Source organism: Enhydra lutris, unplaced genomic scaffold (genome assembly GCF_002288905.1).
Source record: "Enhydra lutris kenyoni isolate GAN:26980312 unplaced genomic scaffold, ASM228890v2 scaffoldscaffold42, whole genome shotgun sequence".
NCBI classification, from domain to species: domain Eukaryota; kingdom Metazoa; phylum Chordata; class Mammalia; order Carnivora; family Mustelidae; genus Enhydra; species Enhydra lutris.
Window position 1 is genome coordinate 11,314,325 of NW_019154126.1, and position 19,883 is coordinate 11,334,207.

The 19,883-nt window shown below is 41.8% G+C and overlaps 1 protein-coding gene across 1 annotated transcript in view; it reads right to left on the reverse strand.

The window, feature by feature from the left end:
* Positions 1 to 6,436: 6,436 nt before the first annotated feature.
* Positions 6,437 to 19,883, reverse strand: part of LOC111155514 (phytanoyl-CoA 2-hydroxylase) — a 17,372-nt gene continuing 3,925 nt past the window's right edge. The window contains exons 2-6 of the mRNA XM_022515686.1: positions 18,086 to 18,167; positions 16,496 to 16,675; positions 14,014 to 14,165; positions 10,603 to 10,737; positions 6,437 to 6,742 (exon numbers count right to left, since the gene is read on the reverse strand). Of these exons, the coding sequence (XP_022371394.1) occupies positions 6,689 to 6,742; positions 10,603 to 10,737; positions 14,014 to 14,165; positions 16,496 to 16,675; positions 18,086 to 18,167 (603 nt within the window). The 3' untranslated portion in view covers positions 6,437 to 6,688. The remainder of the gene's footprint in view (positions 6,743 to 10,602; positions 10,738 to 14,013; positions 14,166 to 16,495; positions 16,676 to 18,085; positions 18,168 to 19,883) is intronic.

The window sequence follows — 19,883 nt, forward strand, 5'->3', positions numbered from 1 at the left end:
ATGTGTTGTATCACACTGATTGATTTGCAGATGTTGAACCAACCTTGCAGCCCTGGAATAAATCCCACTTGGTCGTGGTGAATAATCCTTTTAATGTACTGTTGGATCCTATTGGCTAGTATTTTGGTGAGAATTTTCACATCTGTGTTCATCAAGGATATTGGTCTGTAGTTCTCTTTTTTGGTGGGATCCTTGTCTGGTTTTGGGATCAAGGTGATGCTGGCCTCATAAAATGTGTTTGGAAGTTTTCCTTCCATTTCTATTTTTTGGGACAGCTTCAGGAGAATAAGAATTAGTTCTTCTTTAAATGTTTGGTAGAATTCCCCTGGGAAGCCAGCTGGCCCTGGGCTTTTGTTTGTTTGGAGATTTTTGATGACTGTTTCAATCTCCTTACTGGTTATGGGTCTGTTCAGGTTTTCTATTTCTTCCTGGTTCAGTTGTGGTAGTTTATATGTCTCTAGGAATGCATCCATTTCTTCCAGATTGTCAAATTTGTTGGCGTAGAGTTGCTCATAGTATGTTCTTATAATTGTCTGTATTCCTTTGGTGTTGGTTGTGATCTCTCCTCTTCCATTCATGATTTTATTTATTTGGGTCCTCTCTCTTTTCTTTTTGATATGTCTGGCCAGGGGTTTATCAATCTTATTAATTCTTTCAAAGAACCAGCTCCTAGTTTCCTTGATTTGCTCTATTGTTTTTTAGGTTTCTATTTCATTGATTTCTGCTCTGATCTTTATGATTTCTCTTCTCCTGCTGGGTTTAGGGTTTCTTTCTTGTTCTTTCTCCAGCTCCTTTAGGGGTAGGGTTAGGTTGTGTACTTGAGACCTTTCTTGTTTCTTGAGAAAGGCTTGTACCGCTATATATTTTCCTCTCAGGACTGCCTTTGCTGTGTCCCACAGATTCTGAACCGTTGTGTTTTCATTATCATTTGTTTCCATGAATTTTTTCAATTCTTCTTTAATTTCCTGGTTGACCCATTCATTCTTTAGAAGGATGCTGTTTAGTCTCCATGTATTTGGGTTCTTTCCAAATTTCCTCTTGTGATTGAGTTCTAGCTTCAGAGCATTGTGGTCCGAAAATATGCAGGGAATGATCCCAATCTTTTGATACCAGTTCAGACCTGATTTAGGAACCCAGGATGTGATCTATTCTGGAGAATGTTCCATGTGCACTAGAGAAGAATGTGTATTCTGTTGCTTTGGGAAGAAATGTGATGAATATATCTGTGATGTCCATCTGGTCCAGTGTGTCATTTAAGGCCTTTATTTCCTTCTTGAGCTTTTGCTTGGATGATCTGTCCATTTCAGTGAGGGGAGTGTTAAAGTCTCCTACTATGATTGTATTATTGTTGATGTGTTTCTTTGATTTTGTTATTAATTGGTTTATATAGCTGGCTGCTCCCACGTTGGGGCATAGATATTTAAAATTGCTAGATCTTCTTGTTGGACAGATCCTTTGAGTATGATATAGTGTCCTTCCTCATCTCTTACTATAGTCCTTGGCTTAAACTCTAATTGACCTGATGTAAGGATTGCCACCCCAGCTTTCTTCTGATGTCCATTAGCATGGTAAATTGTTTTGCACCCCCTCACTTTAAATCTGGAGGTGACTTCGGGTCTAAAATGAGTTTCTTGTAGGAAACATATAGATGGGTTTTGTTTTTTTATCCATTCTGATACCCTGTGTCTTTTGATTGGGGCATTTAGCCCATTAACATTCAGGGTAACTATTGAGAGATATGAATTTAGTGCCATTGTATTGCCTGTAAGGTGACTGTTACTGTATATTGTCTCTGTTCCTTTCTGATCTACTACTTTTAGGCTCTCTCTCTGCTTAGAGGACCCCTTTCAATATTTCCGGTGGAGCTGGTTTGGTGTTTGCAAGTTCTTTCAGTTTTTGTTTGTCCTGGAAGCTTTTAATCTCTCCTTCTATTTTCAATGATAGCCTAGCTGGATATTCCTGGCTGCATGTTTTTCTCCTTTAGTGCTCTGAATATATCATGCCAGCTCTTTCTGGCCTGCCAGGTCTCTGTGGATAAGTCTGCTGCCAATCTAATATTTTTACCATTGTATGTTACAGACTTCTTTTCCCGGGCTGCTTTCAGGATATTCTCTTTGTCACTAAGACTTGTAAATTTTACTATTAGGTGATGGGATGTGGACCTCTTCTTGTTGACTTTGAGGGGGGTTCTCTGTACCTCCTGGATTTTGATGCTTGTTCCTTTGCCATGTTACGGAAATTTTCTCCAATAATTCTCTACAATATACCTTCTGCTCCCTCTCTCTTTCTTCTTCTTCTGGAATCCCAATTCTTCTAATGTTGTTTCGTCTTATGGTGTCACTTATCTCTCGAATTCTCCCCTCGTGGTCCAGTAGCTGTTTGTCCCTCTTTTGCTCAGCTTCTTCATTCTCTGTCATTAGGTCTTCTATATCACTAATTCTTTCTTCTGCCTCATTTATCCTAGCAGTGAGAGCCTCCATTTTTGATTGCACCTCATTAATAGCTTTTTTGATTTCAACTTGGTAACATTTTAGTTCTTTTATTTCTCCAGAAAGGGCTTTTATATCTCTCGAGAGGGTTTCTCTAATATCTTCCATGCCTTTTTCGAGCCTGGCTACAACCTTGAGAATCGTCATTCTGAACTCTAGATCTGACATATTACCAATGTCTGTAGTGATTAGGTAACTAGCCTTCGGTACTGCCTCTTGTTCTTTTTTTTTGTGGTGAATTTTTCCGCCTTGTCATTTTGTCCAGATAAGAGTATATGAAGGAGCAAGTAAAATACTAAAAGGGTGGCAAAGACCCCAGGAAAATACACTTTAATGAAATCAGAAGAGACCCCAAATCGGGGTGGGGGGGAGAGAAAGGGGATAAAAAGTAGTTTTTAAAAAAACTAGAAAAAAAAAAAGAAACAATTAAAAAAAGAAAATGAATAAAGAAAAAATATAGAAGAGAAAAATATATATATATATATATATTAGATAAACTAGTTTAAAATGTTAAAAAAGAAAAGGGTAAAAGTTAAAAAAAATTTAGCAGAAGAAGAAAAAAGAAATTGAAAAAAAATTTAAATTAACTGCAAGACTAAAGAATCATGGGGAGAAAGCCCAGAGTTCCGTGCTTTGCTTTCTCCTCCTCTGGAATTCTGCTACTCTCCTTGGTATTAAAACTAGACTCCTTGGTAGGTGAACTTGGTCCTGGCTGGATTGCTTGTTGATCTTCTGGGGGAGGGGCCTGTTGTAGTGATTCTTAAGTGTCTTTGCCCCAGGCAGGTGGAATTGCACCGCCCTTGCCGGGGCCAGGCTGAGTAATCAGCTCGGGTTTGCTTTCAGGAGCTTTTGTTCCCTGAATGCTTTCTGTAGAGTTCCAGAGGACAGGAATGAAAATGGCGGCCTCCCAGTCTCTGGCCCAGAGGTAACGAGAGCTCGGGGCCCACTCCTCAGTGTGCCCTCAGAGAATAGTGCCCAATCACTCCCGTCTCCCTGGCCTCAGGCCGCGCTCCGAGCTCACCGAGCCTGCGACCGGTTCAAGGTAACCCCAAGCTGAGAGCTCACTCCTCGGCTCTGTCTCTGTAGCTGGCTTCCCCGTTCTAATACCTCCGAGCTGTGCGACACTCAGACAGCCCCGATCCTTCTGTGACCCTGGGGGACCTGAGGCCATGCTGACCCCACTTGGGCTTCACCCCGGTTTAGCCTCTGGAGCGATGTCCCTCATCAGAACAGACTTTTAAAAGTCCTGATTTAGTGCTCCGTTGCTCCGCCGCTTGCCGGGAGCCGGCCCCTCCCCCCGCGGTCTATCTTCCCGAAGCTTTGGATTCACGTCTCCGCCAGTCCTACCTTTCAGAAAGTGGTTGATTTTCTGTTTCTAGAATTGCTGTTCTTCTCATCGATCTCCCGTTGGATTTGTAGGTGTTTGCATTCTTTAGATAAGCTATCTAGCAGATCTCCTGCTACCTGATGTAGTCTCAGCTGCTACTTCTCCACCATCTTGACTCCTCCCCCTCCCTACACATTTTTTAATCAGGTTGTTTGTCTTTTTGTTGTTGAGTTGCATGAGTTCCTTATGTATTTTGGATATTAACCCATTATCAGATATACAGTTTGCAAATGTTGTCTCCCATTCGGTAGGGTGCCTTTTCTTATTGATGGTTGATGGTTTTCTTTGATGGGCAGAAGCCTTTTGGTTTGATGGAGTCCCATTTGTTTACTTTTGCTTTTGTTTCCCTTGCCTTTAGAGTCATACCCACAAAGATGTCAGTAAAGCACATATCAAGGTGTTTACTGCCTGGGTATTCTCCTGGGAATTTTATGGTTTCAGGCAGGTCTTACATTCAAGTCTTGATTCATTTTGAGTTAATTTTTGTGTGTGGTGTAAGACAGTGTTCCAGTTTCATTCTTTTGCATGCGGCTCTCCAGTTTTCCCAGCACCAGTGGTTGAAGAAACTACCTTTTTTCCATTCGATGTTCTTGGTTCTTTTGTCATCATAGACGAACTGTTCATACATGTGTGGGTCTTTTCTAGGCTCTCAATCTGTTCCATTCATCTGTGTGTTTGTGTTAGTACCAGTAACATACTCTTTGACTATAGCTTTGTGATGTAGTTTGAAATCAGGGAGGGTGATACCTTTCCTTTTTATCCTTAAGATTGCTATGGTGGTTTGGGGGATCTTTTGTGATTCCATACAAATTTGAGAATTATTTCTTCTACTCTGTGAAATATGCCATTGGAATTTTGATAAGTATTGCACTGAATCAGTAGATTACTTTGGGTAGTGTGGACATTTTAACAATATTCATTCTTCTCATCCATGAGCACAAAGTATCTATCCCTTTATTTGTGTGTTCACAAATAGAAGAGGAACCTTCCTATTCGCTTTGGTAGAAGGGGATACTTTCTATTCGCTTTGATGGGCACTTTGAGTACCTCCTATAGTCCTTTGAGGTTAGTCTCCAGGCAAATAAAACACTCTCCCAGGATAAATCCCATTTACACCCTTTGTGAAACCAGCTGTTCCTCATTCTGCCCAGATGCCCTGAGAGTCCCCTTCCAGCTCTTCATTTTGCTGCTGACTTTCGCTCCCACCTTTTCCAGGTGGGTCCACACAGACAAAACGATCCATCCTAAGTCATCCCGGTGCTGTCTTGGTTCCACATCTAGTCCTATGACACGGAACGGATGGTTGGGTGTTTGTGAAATGAATGAATGGACAAGAGGGACACAGATAAAATGGGCGATGTATTGTTTCCTGATTGACTCATTGGCAGGCGCTCAAAAGTGCATAAGGGAAGTAACAAATTGTGCTATCTGGTTTTCCTATTGAAGTTTATTTTTTCTAATTTATTTTACATTTGAAATTAGTTTGAAAAGGCTTTTTGGTGGAACAGGGCTCCACACGTGCTCTTTGCACAGGCTTTCCTCGTGTACATTTTATGTCCAATTATTCCATAATGCAGTTTCCTTGAGCCCTGTCAGGGATAGTCTCGCCTTCTTCAGTTTCTAGCTGGACCTGAGCTTAAATAGGCTGCCCTTACAAAGAAACTGAGAAAAACAGTGAAACTCGATTTAGGAAAACCTGTGCCTAGCAGATTAACAAGAAAGGGACTCTTGTTATTCCTTAGCAATTTGTTATTTTTGAAAATCAAGACTATATCTCTTTGCTGCCCCCAATTGTGTACAAATCTGGCACTGAATAAAATAAAACCCCCCTCCATGAGGCCTCAAGGTGGCTCAGTGGATTAAGCCTGTGCCTTAGACTCAGGTCTTGATCACAGTGTCCTGGGATTGAGCCCCTTGTCGGGCTCCCTGCTCATCGGACTGTCTGCCTCTCCCTCGGCCCCTCCCCACTGCTCATGCGTGTGTGTGTGTGTGTGTGTGTGTGTGTGTGTGTGTGCGCGTGTAGGTCTCTCTCAATAAAAAAATACAAAAAATCTTCAAAATATAATAAATTCTCCCAGTTCATGCCCATTAGAAACCTAAACTATCTAAAATAGTCCCTGTAGTTTGAAAGAGGTTAGGTTTTGTTCATAAATGCAGAGGGTTTTCAGCTGCCTTACCCAATGAAAAATAGCAGGTGAAGCCACCTTAGTCTTCCTTCTTCAGGAACAGAGAAAAACAACTTGGAAAGATCCGGTCTTTTTTTTTTTTTTTTTTTTTTTTTTAAGGAGGCTGTCTGGGTTGGAGAATTCATGCAAGGAATCCTGTGTCAGAGCACAAGCATCTCCCTTCTTTCTACTCCACAATGCCCTTCATTACACGTGCCTGTGTTAGATGGTGTTCTAGATCTGAGAAGTCTCTCTTGCCATGAAGTCAGGGGGTGGTGGGTTTTCCAGAAAAGGGATGCAAGAGTCCACATACCCTGAGTTTCAAAGGATACCTTTCTGCTTGGGCAAAGAGCTAACTGAATCAAAGAAACTGATTGAACACACTTAAATTAGACATGAAACACATTTATTAGCTGCAACCCTCAGTTTTCCTGAAAACAGTAATCAGCCACTGTTACATATCTTCCTCCATGAAAGCAACAGGTCTGCACGCAGAACTAACCACATACCAGCAAGTACCTTATCCTCGTGTCATGATTTGGAGAACAAGCAATAGAAAAGACTAGGATAGCTTGTTAAGAAAACATTTTCCCTAGGCACCTTGATTTATTCCGTTTTCTCTCAAAGAGCTCAAGCAGAGGGCTACCTCATAGGTTGATCCTCTTTCCTTTCACCAGCCGCACTCGAAATCTAAGCATATCCTGGAAATAAAACCAAGCACAGTCAGTTGGTGGAACACAGGGATCTGTTCAGCATGAGACGAAGTAGATTTCTAGTATCTACCAACAGTTAAATGGAAAAACTCTGCACAGTAGTCCTATCAACTGGTAAATAAACCATATTCTAAGACTCCAAATAATGTACTTGCCCACATCTAGAATAGTGTTGACCAGACTAAGAGAGCAAGTCCCCAGAAGGTGAGCCTGTGTTATTTGGCGCTGCTGTTGACCACAGGTGTCTTCAACCGGCTGAGCACAGTGTTTGGTCAAAACAGTCCACACTGCCCCTTGTCCTGCGTTCCTATAGACACTGCCCCATTTACACTGATCTGCTCCTACGTGCAAATGATGTCATGAGTTATGGCATGATTTGGGTTTTCTTTTTCCTTTGTCTTTTTTTCTTGTAATTTTTTAAATTTTTTAATAAAGCATATAATGAATTTTTATCCCCAGGGGTACAGGTCTGTGAATCGCCAGGTTTACACACTTCACAGCACTCACCATAGCACATACCCTCCCCAATGTCCATAACCCCACAACCCTCTTCCTCTCCTTCTCCCCCCAGCAACCCTGTTTGTTTTGTGAGATTAAGAGTCACTTATAGTTTGTCTCCCTCCCGATCCCATCTTCTTTCATTTCTTCTTTTCCTACCCCACCAAACCCCCCACGTTGCATCTCTACTTCCTCATATCAGGGAGATCATATGATAATTGTCTTTCTCTGATTGACTTATTTCGCTAAGCATAATACCCTCTAGTTCCATCCCCGTTGTCGCAAATGGCAAGATTTCATTTCTTTTGATGGCTGCATAGTATTACATTGTGTATATATATATGCCACATCTTCCTTATCCATTCATCTGTTGATGGACATCTAGATTCTTTCCATAGTTTGGCTATTGTGGACCTTGCTGCTATGAACATTCGGGTGCACGTGCCCCTTTGGATCACTACGTTTGTATCTGTAGGGTAATTACCCAGTAGTGCAATTGCTGGGTCATAGGGTAGTTTTATTTTCAATTTTTTCAGGAACCTCCATGATGTTTTTCAGAGTGGTTGCACCAGCTTGCACTCCCACCAACAGTGTAGGAAGGTTCCCCCTTCTCCACATCCTCGCCAGCATCTGTCATTTCCCGACTTGTTAATTTTAGCCATTCTGACTGGTGTGAGGTGATATCTCATTGTGGTTTTGATTTGTATTTCCCTGATGCCAAGTGATGTGGAGCACTTTTTCATGTGTCTGTTGACCATTTGGATGTCTTCTTTGCAGAAATGTCTGTTCATATCTTCTGCCCACTTCTTGATTGGATTATTTGTTCTTTGGGTGTTGAGTTTGCTAAGTTCTTTATAGATTTTGGACACTAGCCCTTTCTCTGATATGTCATTTGCAAATATCTTCTCCCATTCTGTCAGTTGTCTTTTGGTTTTGTTAACTGTTTCCTTTGCTGTGCAAATGCTTTTGATCTTGATGAAATCCCAATAGTTCAGTTTTGCCTTTGCTTCCCTTGCCTTTGGAGGTGTTCCTAGGAAGATGTTGCTGCAGTTGAGGTTGAAGAGGTTGCCGCCTGTGTCCTCCTCAAGGATTTTGATGGATTCCTTTCTCACACTGAGGTCCGTCATCCATTTTGAGTCTATTTTCATGTGTGGTGTAAGGAAATAGTCCAATTTCATTTTTCTGCATGTGGCTGTCCTATTTTCTCAACACCATTTATTGAAGAGGCTGTCGTTTATCCATGGACATTTGTTTCTGCTTTGTCAAAAATTAGTTGACCATAGAGTTGAGGGTCTATTTCTGGGCTCTCTATTCTGTTCCATTGATCTATGTGTCTGTTTTTGTGCCAATACCATGCTGTCTTGATGATGACAGCTTTATAATAGAGCTTGAAGTCCGGAATTGTGATGCCACTAACTTTGGATTTCTTTTTCAATATTCCTTTGTCTATTCGAGGTCTCTTCTGGTTCCATATAAATGTTAGGATTATTTGTTCCATTTCTTGGAAAAAAATGGGTAGGACTTAGATATTCCTTTGTTCTTAATAAAACGATTCACACTTTTTTGTTTCTTGTTTATTTTTGAGCCAACAGCAAGGTCAGGTGGAAAAAACGGTTTTGGAATTGGACCTGACTCCAAAATGTACCTCTGTCACTTACATCACTCGGGCCAACCTCTTGAACTTTTCACTTTCTCACTAAGTGCGCAGAGTGAGGGGATCCTGGGTGGCTCAGTCAGTTAAGTGTCTGACGCAGGTCATGATCTCAAGGTGCTGGTCTCGCTCAGTGAGGAGTATGCTGGAGATTCCCTCCCTTTCCCTCCTCTCTCCCCCTGCTTGTGTGCACTCTCTCACGCTCAAATAAATAAAGAGATCTTTAAAAAAAAGTGAGAAAGACTGATGCACTGGGATTTGGTGAAGAAAATAAGACTAGAGATATGAAAGAGCTCTTATAACTCACAAAGAACTATGTAGCAGAAATCAATATCATTATTCTAAGTAAAGCTAAGGAACTATATCTGCAAGACTAACATGATTTCAAATACATACAGGTGGGGCACTTGGGTGGCTCAGTCCGAAAAGCATCGGTCTTTGGCTCAGGTCATGATCTCAAGGTTCTGGGATCCAGCCCCTCAGTAAGCTCCCCACTCAGCAAGAAGACTGCTTCTCCCTCTTCCTTTGCCCGCTACCCTTCCTGCTCCCTCGCTCACTATCTCTCTCTCTCTCTCTCTCTCAAATCAATAAAATAAATACAGAAGGCAATCACTTACCACAACCTGACAAACCACAAACATAATATATGCATTTTTTTCTGCTTTAAAATCAGAGTGTTGCATGGAAGCCCCACTTGACAAAATATGATGCATTTTAAGTACTGGACCAAGGGAGAAGGACAAGATGTTCTACCATCTACAGTGTGAAATGAGAGCCTTTGCAGATGTGGGATAGAGTCATAGATGCTAAAGGGAGAAGGGGCAAGGCAGAAGTCAGATTCTTAAGCTGGAAAGGAGTTTCAGAAGATGATTCCTAATGGCACGGTAGCTTAGTGCTGGTGTATGGTACTCTTCACAGTACTGGAAGGCCCAGAGTTATCATGACACTCGGTCTCCTTGGGGGTCACCCCCATAGGAAATGCATGCATTTATGATTAATGCAAATTAAAACATAGGATCAGCTTCTTCGTTCAGCGGCTAAAATGGACTTCATTTACAAAGTAACTATGTTTATTTTTGACTACAGTTTGTCTGGTGACCATCATCATCAGCTTTGAATGTTCTACTTGCAAAGAATTTAAAAGTGATGTGTACTAAGTAGAAAGGATACGAAATAATGTCTATCCCCCACTGATAAGCATCAGTGGTTTCTGAAGTCTGCTCCCTCAAACTCCAGATGCCAACTGACCCAAACAAAGTCTGCTTAGGAATGGCTTTCTGGGAGTCTCCTTGGATTTGTAGATATATCAATACTCTGCTCTATACAAATAAAGGAGGCCTCTGGGTGAGAGCCCAAGCCTCTAACTTTCCTTCTGTGCATTCAGAAGGTAGCTTTGTCCTTCACTTGCTCTCCTCCAGATCAGTTTTCTGTTTCCACCTGTCCATCCTGGAACAGAATAGCCTGCATACCACAGGGTGGCCAAAGACATAAAAAAGCACGAGGTGCTCAGACGCCCCAGCTGGGGAAGCGCGTACAAGCTGAAATTCCACTATAATTCTTAGTGGGTCTCAGCAATGCTTCTGCAAGGCGCTCTAAACAAAGCACGTTATACTTCAAATTACAACAGGTATGAGAGTTGTTAAGCATCTGAAGAAAAGAAGACAAAAAAGTCTTAACCCGTCATCTCAGAAAAACATACCTGCAGGCTGGTGTCATCTGGAATTCCATATAATTTTTTTGCTATCCGTGAAATATCCCTCTCAGTGACTTCTTGACTGGTGCCTTTCACATCAATGTAGTGGCAGTCCGCACCGGCAAAATGGCAGGAAATTGCCTGGGCAGAGTGACAGGGTTAATACTGGGAAAAAACCCATTCCATTAACACCAGCAACCAAACAGGGAGACTTCTTTTAGGAAATCAGCTATTTCACTCAGCGTTTGATTTCTAGAATGTTCCATGCTGTCCTGTATTAGTCTCTTCAGGGTTCGGTATCTCTTTTTCCCCAGGTACAGTTTAAGTCTGACTGAGAAATACAAGAGGTTTTTAGCTCCCTGCGATACTTGTTTTTAAAAAGGGCGGGGAACATAATGACATGAGTAAGAGGACTTGAACTTTTCAACATGTGATTTTTCTAGTGTGTGGATGGCCTCAAGTCCTAAACAGGAATGTGTTCCAGGGTTCTTCACCATTTTCTTAGTCAGGGAAGTTAGGTACTCAGTTGAGTTTGTGGTGGGTTGCCATTTCAATGGCTACGGATCATGAAAACAAACAAACAACAACCCACAAAAATACCTTGCAGAGGACAGTAAGATACACACCACCCCTTTGAAATAAAATGGACACTTTGAGTCCAATAGCATCACATACGATCCCCATCGTCTTTCTGTCTGAAGGTAAGATGGAGGTTACTTAGTTCTCCCCATTCTTGAAAAACTTACAAGCTAATCTAAACTTAAAACTCACTTTCCTAGTTTCAGGTTAGTTCTCTTGAGGTGACTGCCTACTGAAGGGACTGCCTGCTTTGCCCAGGACATCGAATTTCTATGCAGTGGAGTCACAAACTCCATTTCCCACAGAAGCCCCCATACCATGCCAAGGAGGAGTGACACCTGAGGCCAAAGAGGAAAAGGGCACACCCATATACATGTGTTTTTGAATTTTTTTAAGGGTTCATACTTTCCCAAACATTTAACTAGCGGAAACACTATTGAAAAATTGCAAAGTTGGGGCATTAGCTTTCATAATACTTGATTGTTTTACATTATATAACTTTTATTTTCATACAATAATCATGTCATACTCAACTTTTTAACATGGAATCTTTCAATATGTAGTTATCCTATCTCAGTTTGTGATCCTGCTCATGTAGCACGTGTTATAACTTTCTGACTCATGTAAACTCTCAGATTATTGTCTCAGCTTTGCTTTTTTATATACACACATACACATGAATTTCCATTTTTCATTCCAAGCTGAATTTGGGGGCTAAGGATACATGATAAAAGGCCCAAATTAGGGGCACCTGGGCGACTCAGTTGGTTAAGTGTCTGCCTTCAGCTCGGTTTGTGATCCCAGGGTCATGGGATTGAGCCCCATATCGGGCTCCCTGCTCAGTGGGGAGCGTGCTTCTCCCTCTCCAGCTCCCTCTTTGCTTATGTTCCCTCTCTTGTTATCTCTCTCTGTTATAAATAAATAAAATCTTTTTTTTAAAAAAGGCCCAAATTAGTGAAACTCAGGAACATTCATATTATTTATGTTTTCTGTCGCTATACCCGCTGCTTGCACACTTCTGAGGGCCATGCTGGTGGAGAGTCCAATCTAGCCTTTATTTACAACCCTGGCATTGTGCCTGTCATGGATATTTTTTCTTTTCTTTCTTTTTTTTTATTATTATGTTAGTCACCATAGAGTACATAATTAGTTTTTGATGTACTGTTCCATGATTCATTGTTTGCATATAACACCCAGTGCTCCAGGCAATCTGTGCCCTCCTTAATACCCATTACCAGGCTCACCCGTCCCCCCCACCGCACCCCTTGCCCTTTTAAAACCTTCAGTTTGTTTTCTGGAGTCCCTAGTCTCTCATGGTTCATCTCCCTCTCTGATTTCTCTCCCTTCATTTTTCCCTTCCTTCTCCTAATGTCTCCATGCTATCCCTTATGTTCCATAAATAAGTGAAACCATATGATAATTGACTTTCTCTGTTTGACTTATTTCACTCCACATAATCTCCTCCAGTCCCATCCATGTTGATGCAAATGGTGGGTATTCATCCTTCCTGATGGCTGAGTAATATTCCATTGTGTATATGGACCACATCTTTTTCCATTCGTCTGTTGGAGGCCATCTTGGCTCTTTCCACATTTTGGCAATTGTGGTCATTGCTGCTATGAACTGCTATGAAGGGTGCATGTGGCCCTTCTTTTCACTGCATCTGTATCTTTGGGGTAAATACGCAGTAGTGCAATTGCTGAGTCATAGGGTAGCTCTAATTTTAGTTTCTTGGGGAACCTCCACACTGTTTTCCAAAGAGGTTGCACTCATCTGCATTCCCACCAGCAGTGTAAGAGTGTTCCCCTTTCTCCACAACTTCTTCAACATTTGTTGTTTCTTGCCTTGTCGACTATTGCCATTCTAACTGGTGTAAGGTTCTGGAGGATTCAGAGATACCACCTTACATCATGGATATTTTTTCAATTAGTTTTGATTTTCTAAGTACTGCCCTAAAATTTCATTGAACTTGAATGCTGAGGGGTTGGGTTTTTCTTTTCTTTTTTTTTTTTTTTTACACCTTTCCCCCGCCCCTATTAAATTTTGATCCAGAAGAGTGTCTTCTTGCCTCACCTTGATCACGGCCCTGTCAACCTTATACAAATATGAATGAATAGAAGATGAAACCTGGAAACTAACCCTTGACCTCAGGGAGACAGTGGTAGTTAGTGTGAAAAACTGGAAGGTTTCACTCAGCCCCCCACTATCCCCAATATTTAGTATGGAGAGCCATGTTATATGGGGAATGGACGTCCAAGTACTGTGTGATCTGTTGGATTTTTGAGAAGTGAGAAATCCGGGACTATGAGAAATTTTGTCAGTTTTAAATCATTAGGTGTTTAAAACATTCTGAAGCTAAAAACAAATTCTGGGACTCAGGGATGAAAAATATGGCTGCCTGTGAAATCTGAGGTCTCGGCAGCCAATTCAGAACGTTTGCTTAGAATTGAGAATGATTTTCCAAATAACAAAGCTCTTATAAACCTTCCTCTTATGTGGTTACTATGAGCTATATACATTCCGGATTTTATGATTTTTATGTGCCAGCCATTGTTTCTGCCTCCAAATCACAGGCTATGGGCTCCCAAGTATGTTCTTCTTCTGAAGCAATTCTATGAATGTTCATAACTCATTATCAGCAGGATTAGCATCCTGAGGTCACCTGGCTTCTTACTGATAGGAGCCAAAAAGCAGGAGGTAGCAAATAGATTTCCTGGTAAATAAACCAGACTAAACGCCAGTTTAGTTCAATGTCACAAATCTCATCATTTCACATATCTTGAGATTTTTGTTTCTGATGGATTCATCTTTGGAAAGTACAGTGATGTGAATGCATACCTTCCGGTATCCTTGAGTTCTGTTCCAACCAGATCCATGGATGAGCAAAGGATGAAAGAAAACAGTGTCTCCCTTCTCCATCACAAGATGCACTCGGGGGCAGTTTTCATCATAGTCCTGAATCCCGTAGAACATTATGTTAACTCCTCCCTAGATCACATAAGAGAACCAAGACTATATTTGAGGAACCCAATGATTAAGAATTTTGTCCATGACTCACCAGGAAAAGCAAAGGTTTCCTAAGTTCTGCCAAGAGAAAGACATAAAAAGATTCTTAAGAGCAACTGTAAATATACAAAAACTTCTCAGACATCGGGTTGCAAAAATCATGGATCTGGGGGCCCAAATGAAGAATATGAAATTTCCACTTATCCTTCATTACTGAATTATAAATGAAGATCTAGACCAACTTTGCATTTTGCAGTTAACATGGGAGAGCCCCTTTCCAGCATGAATCTGTAATCACAATTTCCCAACATGATATCCTTCTCCCCCGTAACTTTGCCTAAATCATTCTTCTATTATTCAGGAGTACCTCTGGGAAGCAAACTGTTCTGTCAAGCCAGAAGAGAGAAAATGTTCAAGTCTCCTCAGCTCAGAAAGCACTCATGTCACAACCAGAGTAAAGAAAGAATAGTAAATTAGAACACTGTGCTTTTTTAGAACTACTTCCAATGTTAGCTATTGCTTTAAGTAATGGATATGGGGGGAGCACAGTATCCCAGTCCCCTTCATAAGACCGTCCCACATTCTTCTGGGGGAAGGATTCTTTCCTGCTGGACTGTCTTGGGCCTTTCATCCAGTGTACTTCTCTCCTGGCTAGGTGGATACGTAACCTACGCTAAGTCAATCTCACCTCCCACTGTCATCACTTTGTATCTGAACAGAGGATCGATCAAAGGCATTGGTCATGGTCAAGGTTCAACTGCCCCCACCAAGTGCCCCATCCTGACTTCCCACTGACACACTCCCACTTTCCTGCTTACCAGAGCCAGCCAGCCTTTCCATGGACTCAGCATGTGCCTGCGACCCTCCAAGACACACTCTTTGGCTTAAGTCAGCCACAGCCCACTTCTGTTGCCTGCAACAAACTATCCCTACACCTCAACTCAGTTTTTCCATAAACCTCAACAGTTGATGAATCTCACAATTTCAGATTTTGTATCAGAATCCAGACTCAAAGATTTTCACTTGGCACTAATCCTCAGTGTAAGAATTCTAACTAATTGAGGCAAGTCCTGAAATCCATATTCTTTACTTCCTACAAAAAACCCACATCCATTCCTCCCACCTGAACAACACGTGCTCTTCTGCGGTTTTCAGACTTTATTGTCTACGGCCTACAACTCTCATAGTCTCCTCTCTGGTTTCTCTGCCTCTGGACTCCACACCTTCAGTATCTCCTGCTCTAGATCTTAAGATTATCATTCTTGAAGAGCCAATTTGATCTTACCATTCGTGGGCTCAAAACCATTCAATAGTTCAACCAATAAGCCATGCAACAGGCAGGCAATGGAATACTACTCATCCTTCCCCAGAGCCTTCGCTGGTCTCTCTAGCAGGAAGGAGATGATTCCTCCCTTCTCTTTATTCTGAGATCTAATGATCAGTGGGTAAGAATTACTTAGCAGCTGATACATGCATCTGGTGTTGTGGGTGTTTAATCTGAGCTGTGCAATGAAGCTTGATGATTTTAGATCCTATACAGTGCGTACCAGAGTTCCCCACACTGGTCAGCTTTCCAAAACTTATTGAAAGTAAAATGATTATTCTACCTGACATCTTTGAATTTTCCCTGATCCTGGTTGCACTACCTAAAACAATGTTTGCTAAGTAAGGAAATTCCATCTCATTGTTAAAATTCTGTATGGAATCTGATCTAAAATTAAAACAATAGGGCGCCCAGGTGGATCAGTGGTTTAAGCCTCTGCCTTTGGCTCAGGTCATGGTCTCCAGGTCCAGGGATCAAGCCCTGCATTGGGCTCTCTTTTCAGTGGGGAGCCTGCTCCCCCCTCTCTCTCTGCTTGCTTGTCTGCCTAATTGTGACCTCTCTCTCTCTGTCAAATAAAGAAATAAAATCTTTAAAAATAAATAAATAAAAATAAAATCAAAACAATAAATATTCTGGTTAAGATTTATCTTCTAGGGCACCTTGGTGGCTCAGGGAGTCAGGTATCAGACTCTGGATTTTGGGATCAGGTTATGATCTCAGGGTCACAAAATCAAGCTGCATGTTGAACTAGTGCTCACCAGAGTCTACATGTCCATGATCCTCCCCTTCTGCCTCTCTTGGCCCACGCCACCTCATACAAGTATCACGAGCAAATATCACGAGTTGTCTCCCTTTATCCCTGTCTCTCTCTGTGTTTGACTCAAATAAATAAATAAAATCCTAAAGAAGAAAAGGAGGGAGGAAGGAAGGGACAGAAGGAAGGAAGGAAGGAAGGAAAAAGAAAAGGAAGGAAGGAAGGGATTTATTCCTCCCACTTGGGATAAGCATGTAGCTTCAGGTCACCTTTGTGACTGCCCGGGAGCACACACAGGCAGCCATTGTTCCGGTCGATGTGCTCCATGGCTGTCCAAGCACCAACTATGTTATTGCTGGGCTTGATGGGGAAATAGTGCAGATCCTGGTGTAAGGGGTGGCTGGATGTCTTCTTGCCTGAAACAGAACCTGCTGTTAAACCACACTTGAACCTCAGAATTCATCTCCTCTGCCTGAAAACCAGATCAGTGACTATCCCTCCAAAACCCAAAGAAGTGAAACCACACTACAGACAATCAGCCTGGAGAGGTAAGCACCAAATTGCAATATCAAATCGACAGGGTGACTCCAGATCCTTCAACCTTTTTGTGGGTTTCTGACAGCCAGGGATTCACACCATTCTCTGGCAACTCATAACATGTTATGATCTCTATTGTGCTTTACTCCATTGTAACTCTGGTTTGGGCACAGAGCCTAACACTCAAAGAAAAATTTGGTCAACTTAAGAGATTAACCAAATTTGAAGTTCCCTGCTAGCCCTCTAAGTGGCTGATACAAACACTATCGAGTAACTAAATTAATAAAAGGCTTCCAAGAAGTTCTGCACAGAACTAAGAGCACTTGGTGAACAGTCACTATGTAGAATCAGAGATCACAGAACCACATTTACGTGGTTCCCTGTTTTGCACTCTGAACTTGGTACTGTTCCCCTACACCCAACCCCGACGTCTCTAAGCAAGACATCCAGTGTAGGAGAGCTTTCATGGTGCTACAAAACAGGCTAGTCACATAAAGCTCTCCTGGCCTCTTTCTCTCTCCAGAAAAAGTGGAAAACCATAAAGAATTCTGAAGGATCAATTTATTACTGCTAGTAGAGTAGAATTTCTCAGCGTGGACCAAGAGCTGTGGTTGGCTTAAAAAATGCAGATTCTTGGGGGTGCCTGGGTAGCTCAGTCAGTTAAGCATCTCTTGATTTCAGCTCAGGTCTTGATCTCAGGGTTATGAGTTCAAGTCCCGGGTTGGGCTCCACGCTGGGCATGTAGCCTACTCACTTAAAAAAAATTTTTTTTTAGTGCAGATTCCTGGGTTTTAGCTTCCAAATCAGTTTCTCTGGGAGTGAGATCTTAGGAGCTACATTTTAGCAAGCACAAGACATTTTAAGTCAAGTGATGTATGTGATTTGTAAGAAAGCTTTAATTTTGATAATAATATCTTCAATCAGGAAAACAGAATTCACACCATCATTGGTAAGAATAGTTAACAAAGCTTAGGGATGATAATTATAGTAATAGGAGCCTATAGTATATGAACAGTCATATTTATTAAACCAAACTTTTGAGCAGCAAGCCAGTCAGTCTTCCAGAAATCCAACAATAACCCTAGAGTTAACATCTGAAATCGCTCTTCTACCTCACTATTGTTATGATGTATGCTATTTTAAGACAAATAAAAGGACATATATATTTAGTTATCCAAATTTAGCAATTACAAACACAGCTAGAGTTAGAACACCCTAAACTCTCTCTTTTCCTCTTTTTTTGCATTTGGGGGGGGAGGGCTTCTCCAAAACAAATAAGAGCCCTTTACCAGAATCTGGAGGTTTGTTTATCAGCATTGTATGCATGGCCACAATATCAAGTCCAGTGAAGCACTCCATGTATTTCAGAATCTAAGAGAAAAGAAGAAAAAAAGTTTGGCAAGAAATCCAATGCACAAAAGTGGCACAAAGTACAATTATCTGTACAAGAGCCAAGATGCCTTCATTCAACACTTGGTAGGAGCGCCTGGGTCAGTCAGTGAAGCTTCCAACTCTTGATTTCTGCTCAGGTCATGATCGCACAGTCACAGGATCAAGCCCTGCACTGGGCCCTCTGTTTAGTGGGGAGTCGACTTGAGATTCTCTCCCTCTGCCCCTCCCCTCCAAACAAACAAATATATATATTTTAAAAAACCACTTAGTATTTCACAACATTCCAAACAAAGCTTGAAAGCAGAAAAAAGTTGCAACGGTAAGTCTGCAACACTCTGAATTAAACAGGCTTCTCCAAGCCAGTTAGAACCCTAACCACTTTTTCTACAAGAGAGGCATGTGGGGGCACCTGGGTGGCTCAGTGGGTTAAAGCCTCTGCCTTCGGTTCAGGTCATGATCCCAGGGTCCTGGAATCAAGCCCCACATCAGGATCTCTGCTCAGCGGGAAGCCTGCTTCTCTGCCTCTCTCTGCCTGCCTCTCTGACTACTTGTCATCTCTGTCTGTCAAATAAATAAATAAGTAAAGAAATTGAGAAAAATCTAAAAAAAAAAAAGAGAGAGAGAGAGAGGCATGTGTTTCTCTGAGATATCAACTGGGAAGGGCAGAGAGAAACCTTCTTTCAACCGGAACTGTCTATAGTTTCCCAGGGAGCAGGCAGCTTCCTCTCTGCCCCCACCAAGAGTCTTCATAAGGAGGGACCATGAGGGGTGCCTGGCTGGCTCAGTAGGTAGAGCATGCAACTCTTGAGCTGGGGTTGTGAGTTCAAGCCCCACGCTGAGCATAGAGCCTACTTAAGAAAAAAAGAAGGAACCATGAGAGGCCCCAAAATGTGCAACGGCCATGCATAGCCCAGAGGAAAAGAGAAGGGCAACTGGGGTGCTACCTCTTTACATCTAACCCACGGAGGGACCTGTACATGCAGAAAGGAGTCAGCAGTGTATGTCGACTACCTGCAGGGGGCTTTATGCATCAGCCCACCTAAACCACACAGCGATCCCTGAAAAGTAATGCCCCCATGGATGAATAAGCCTTTAACATGAACACCCCACACAAATAAGCCCAAACCTAATAAACTGCCCAAGTTTGCAGAGCGAATTCAATGAAAAAGATGGTATTGAATCTCCAATTCCGTCTGACTCCAAAAAATGAAGCATATTCTACTGCTTTCTCATTGTTTGATCCTGTAGTAGGAATACTGGCAACTTGAGCAGGAAATGCTTGAAATGAAACCAAAATCCTAGAAGTCAGGCCTCCTACTTGTTTGTTTATAAAGCGTGTCAACTTTTGCAATTTCCTTAGGCCAGTATTTTCTTTCTTTCTTTTTTAAATAATCCCTAATCCCACCATGGGGCTCAAACTCAGGACCTTGAGATCGAGGATCTCATGGTCCCACAACTAAGCCAGCCAGGTGCCTCTGACCAGTATTTTCTAAACCTCACTGACACTCAAGAGCCATTTTACCATTTCTATCATACTTTACGGAGGTACTCAATATAGTTAGCCAACAATTTTTCCAAATTAACTTATGTCTTATCCTGATTAATAATATTCCTGAGGTCATAGGTTGGATGAGCTGGTTATTTTTTCCACTACACATTAAAATAAATACCTAACTACTAAAAGCATGACCCACC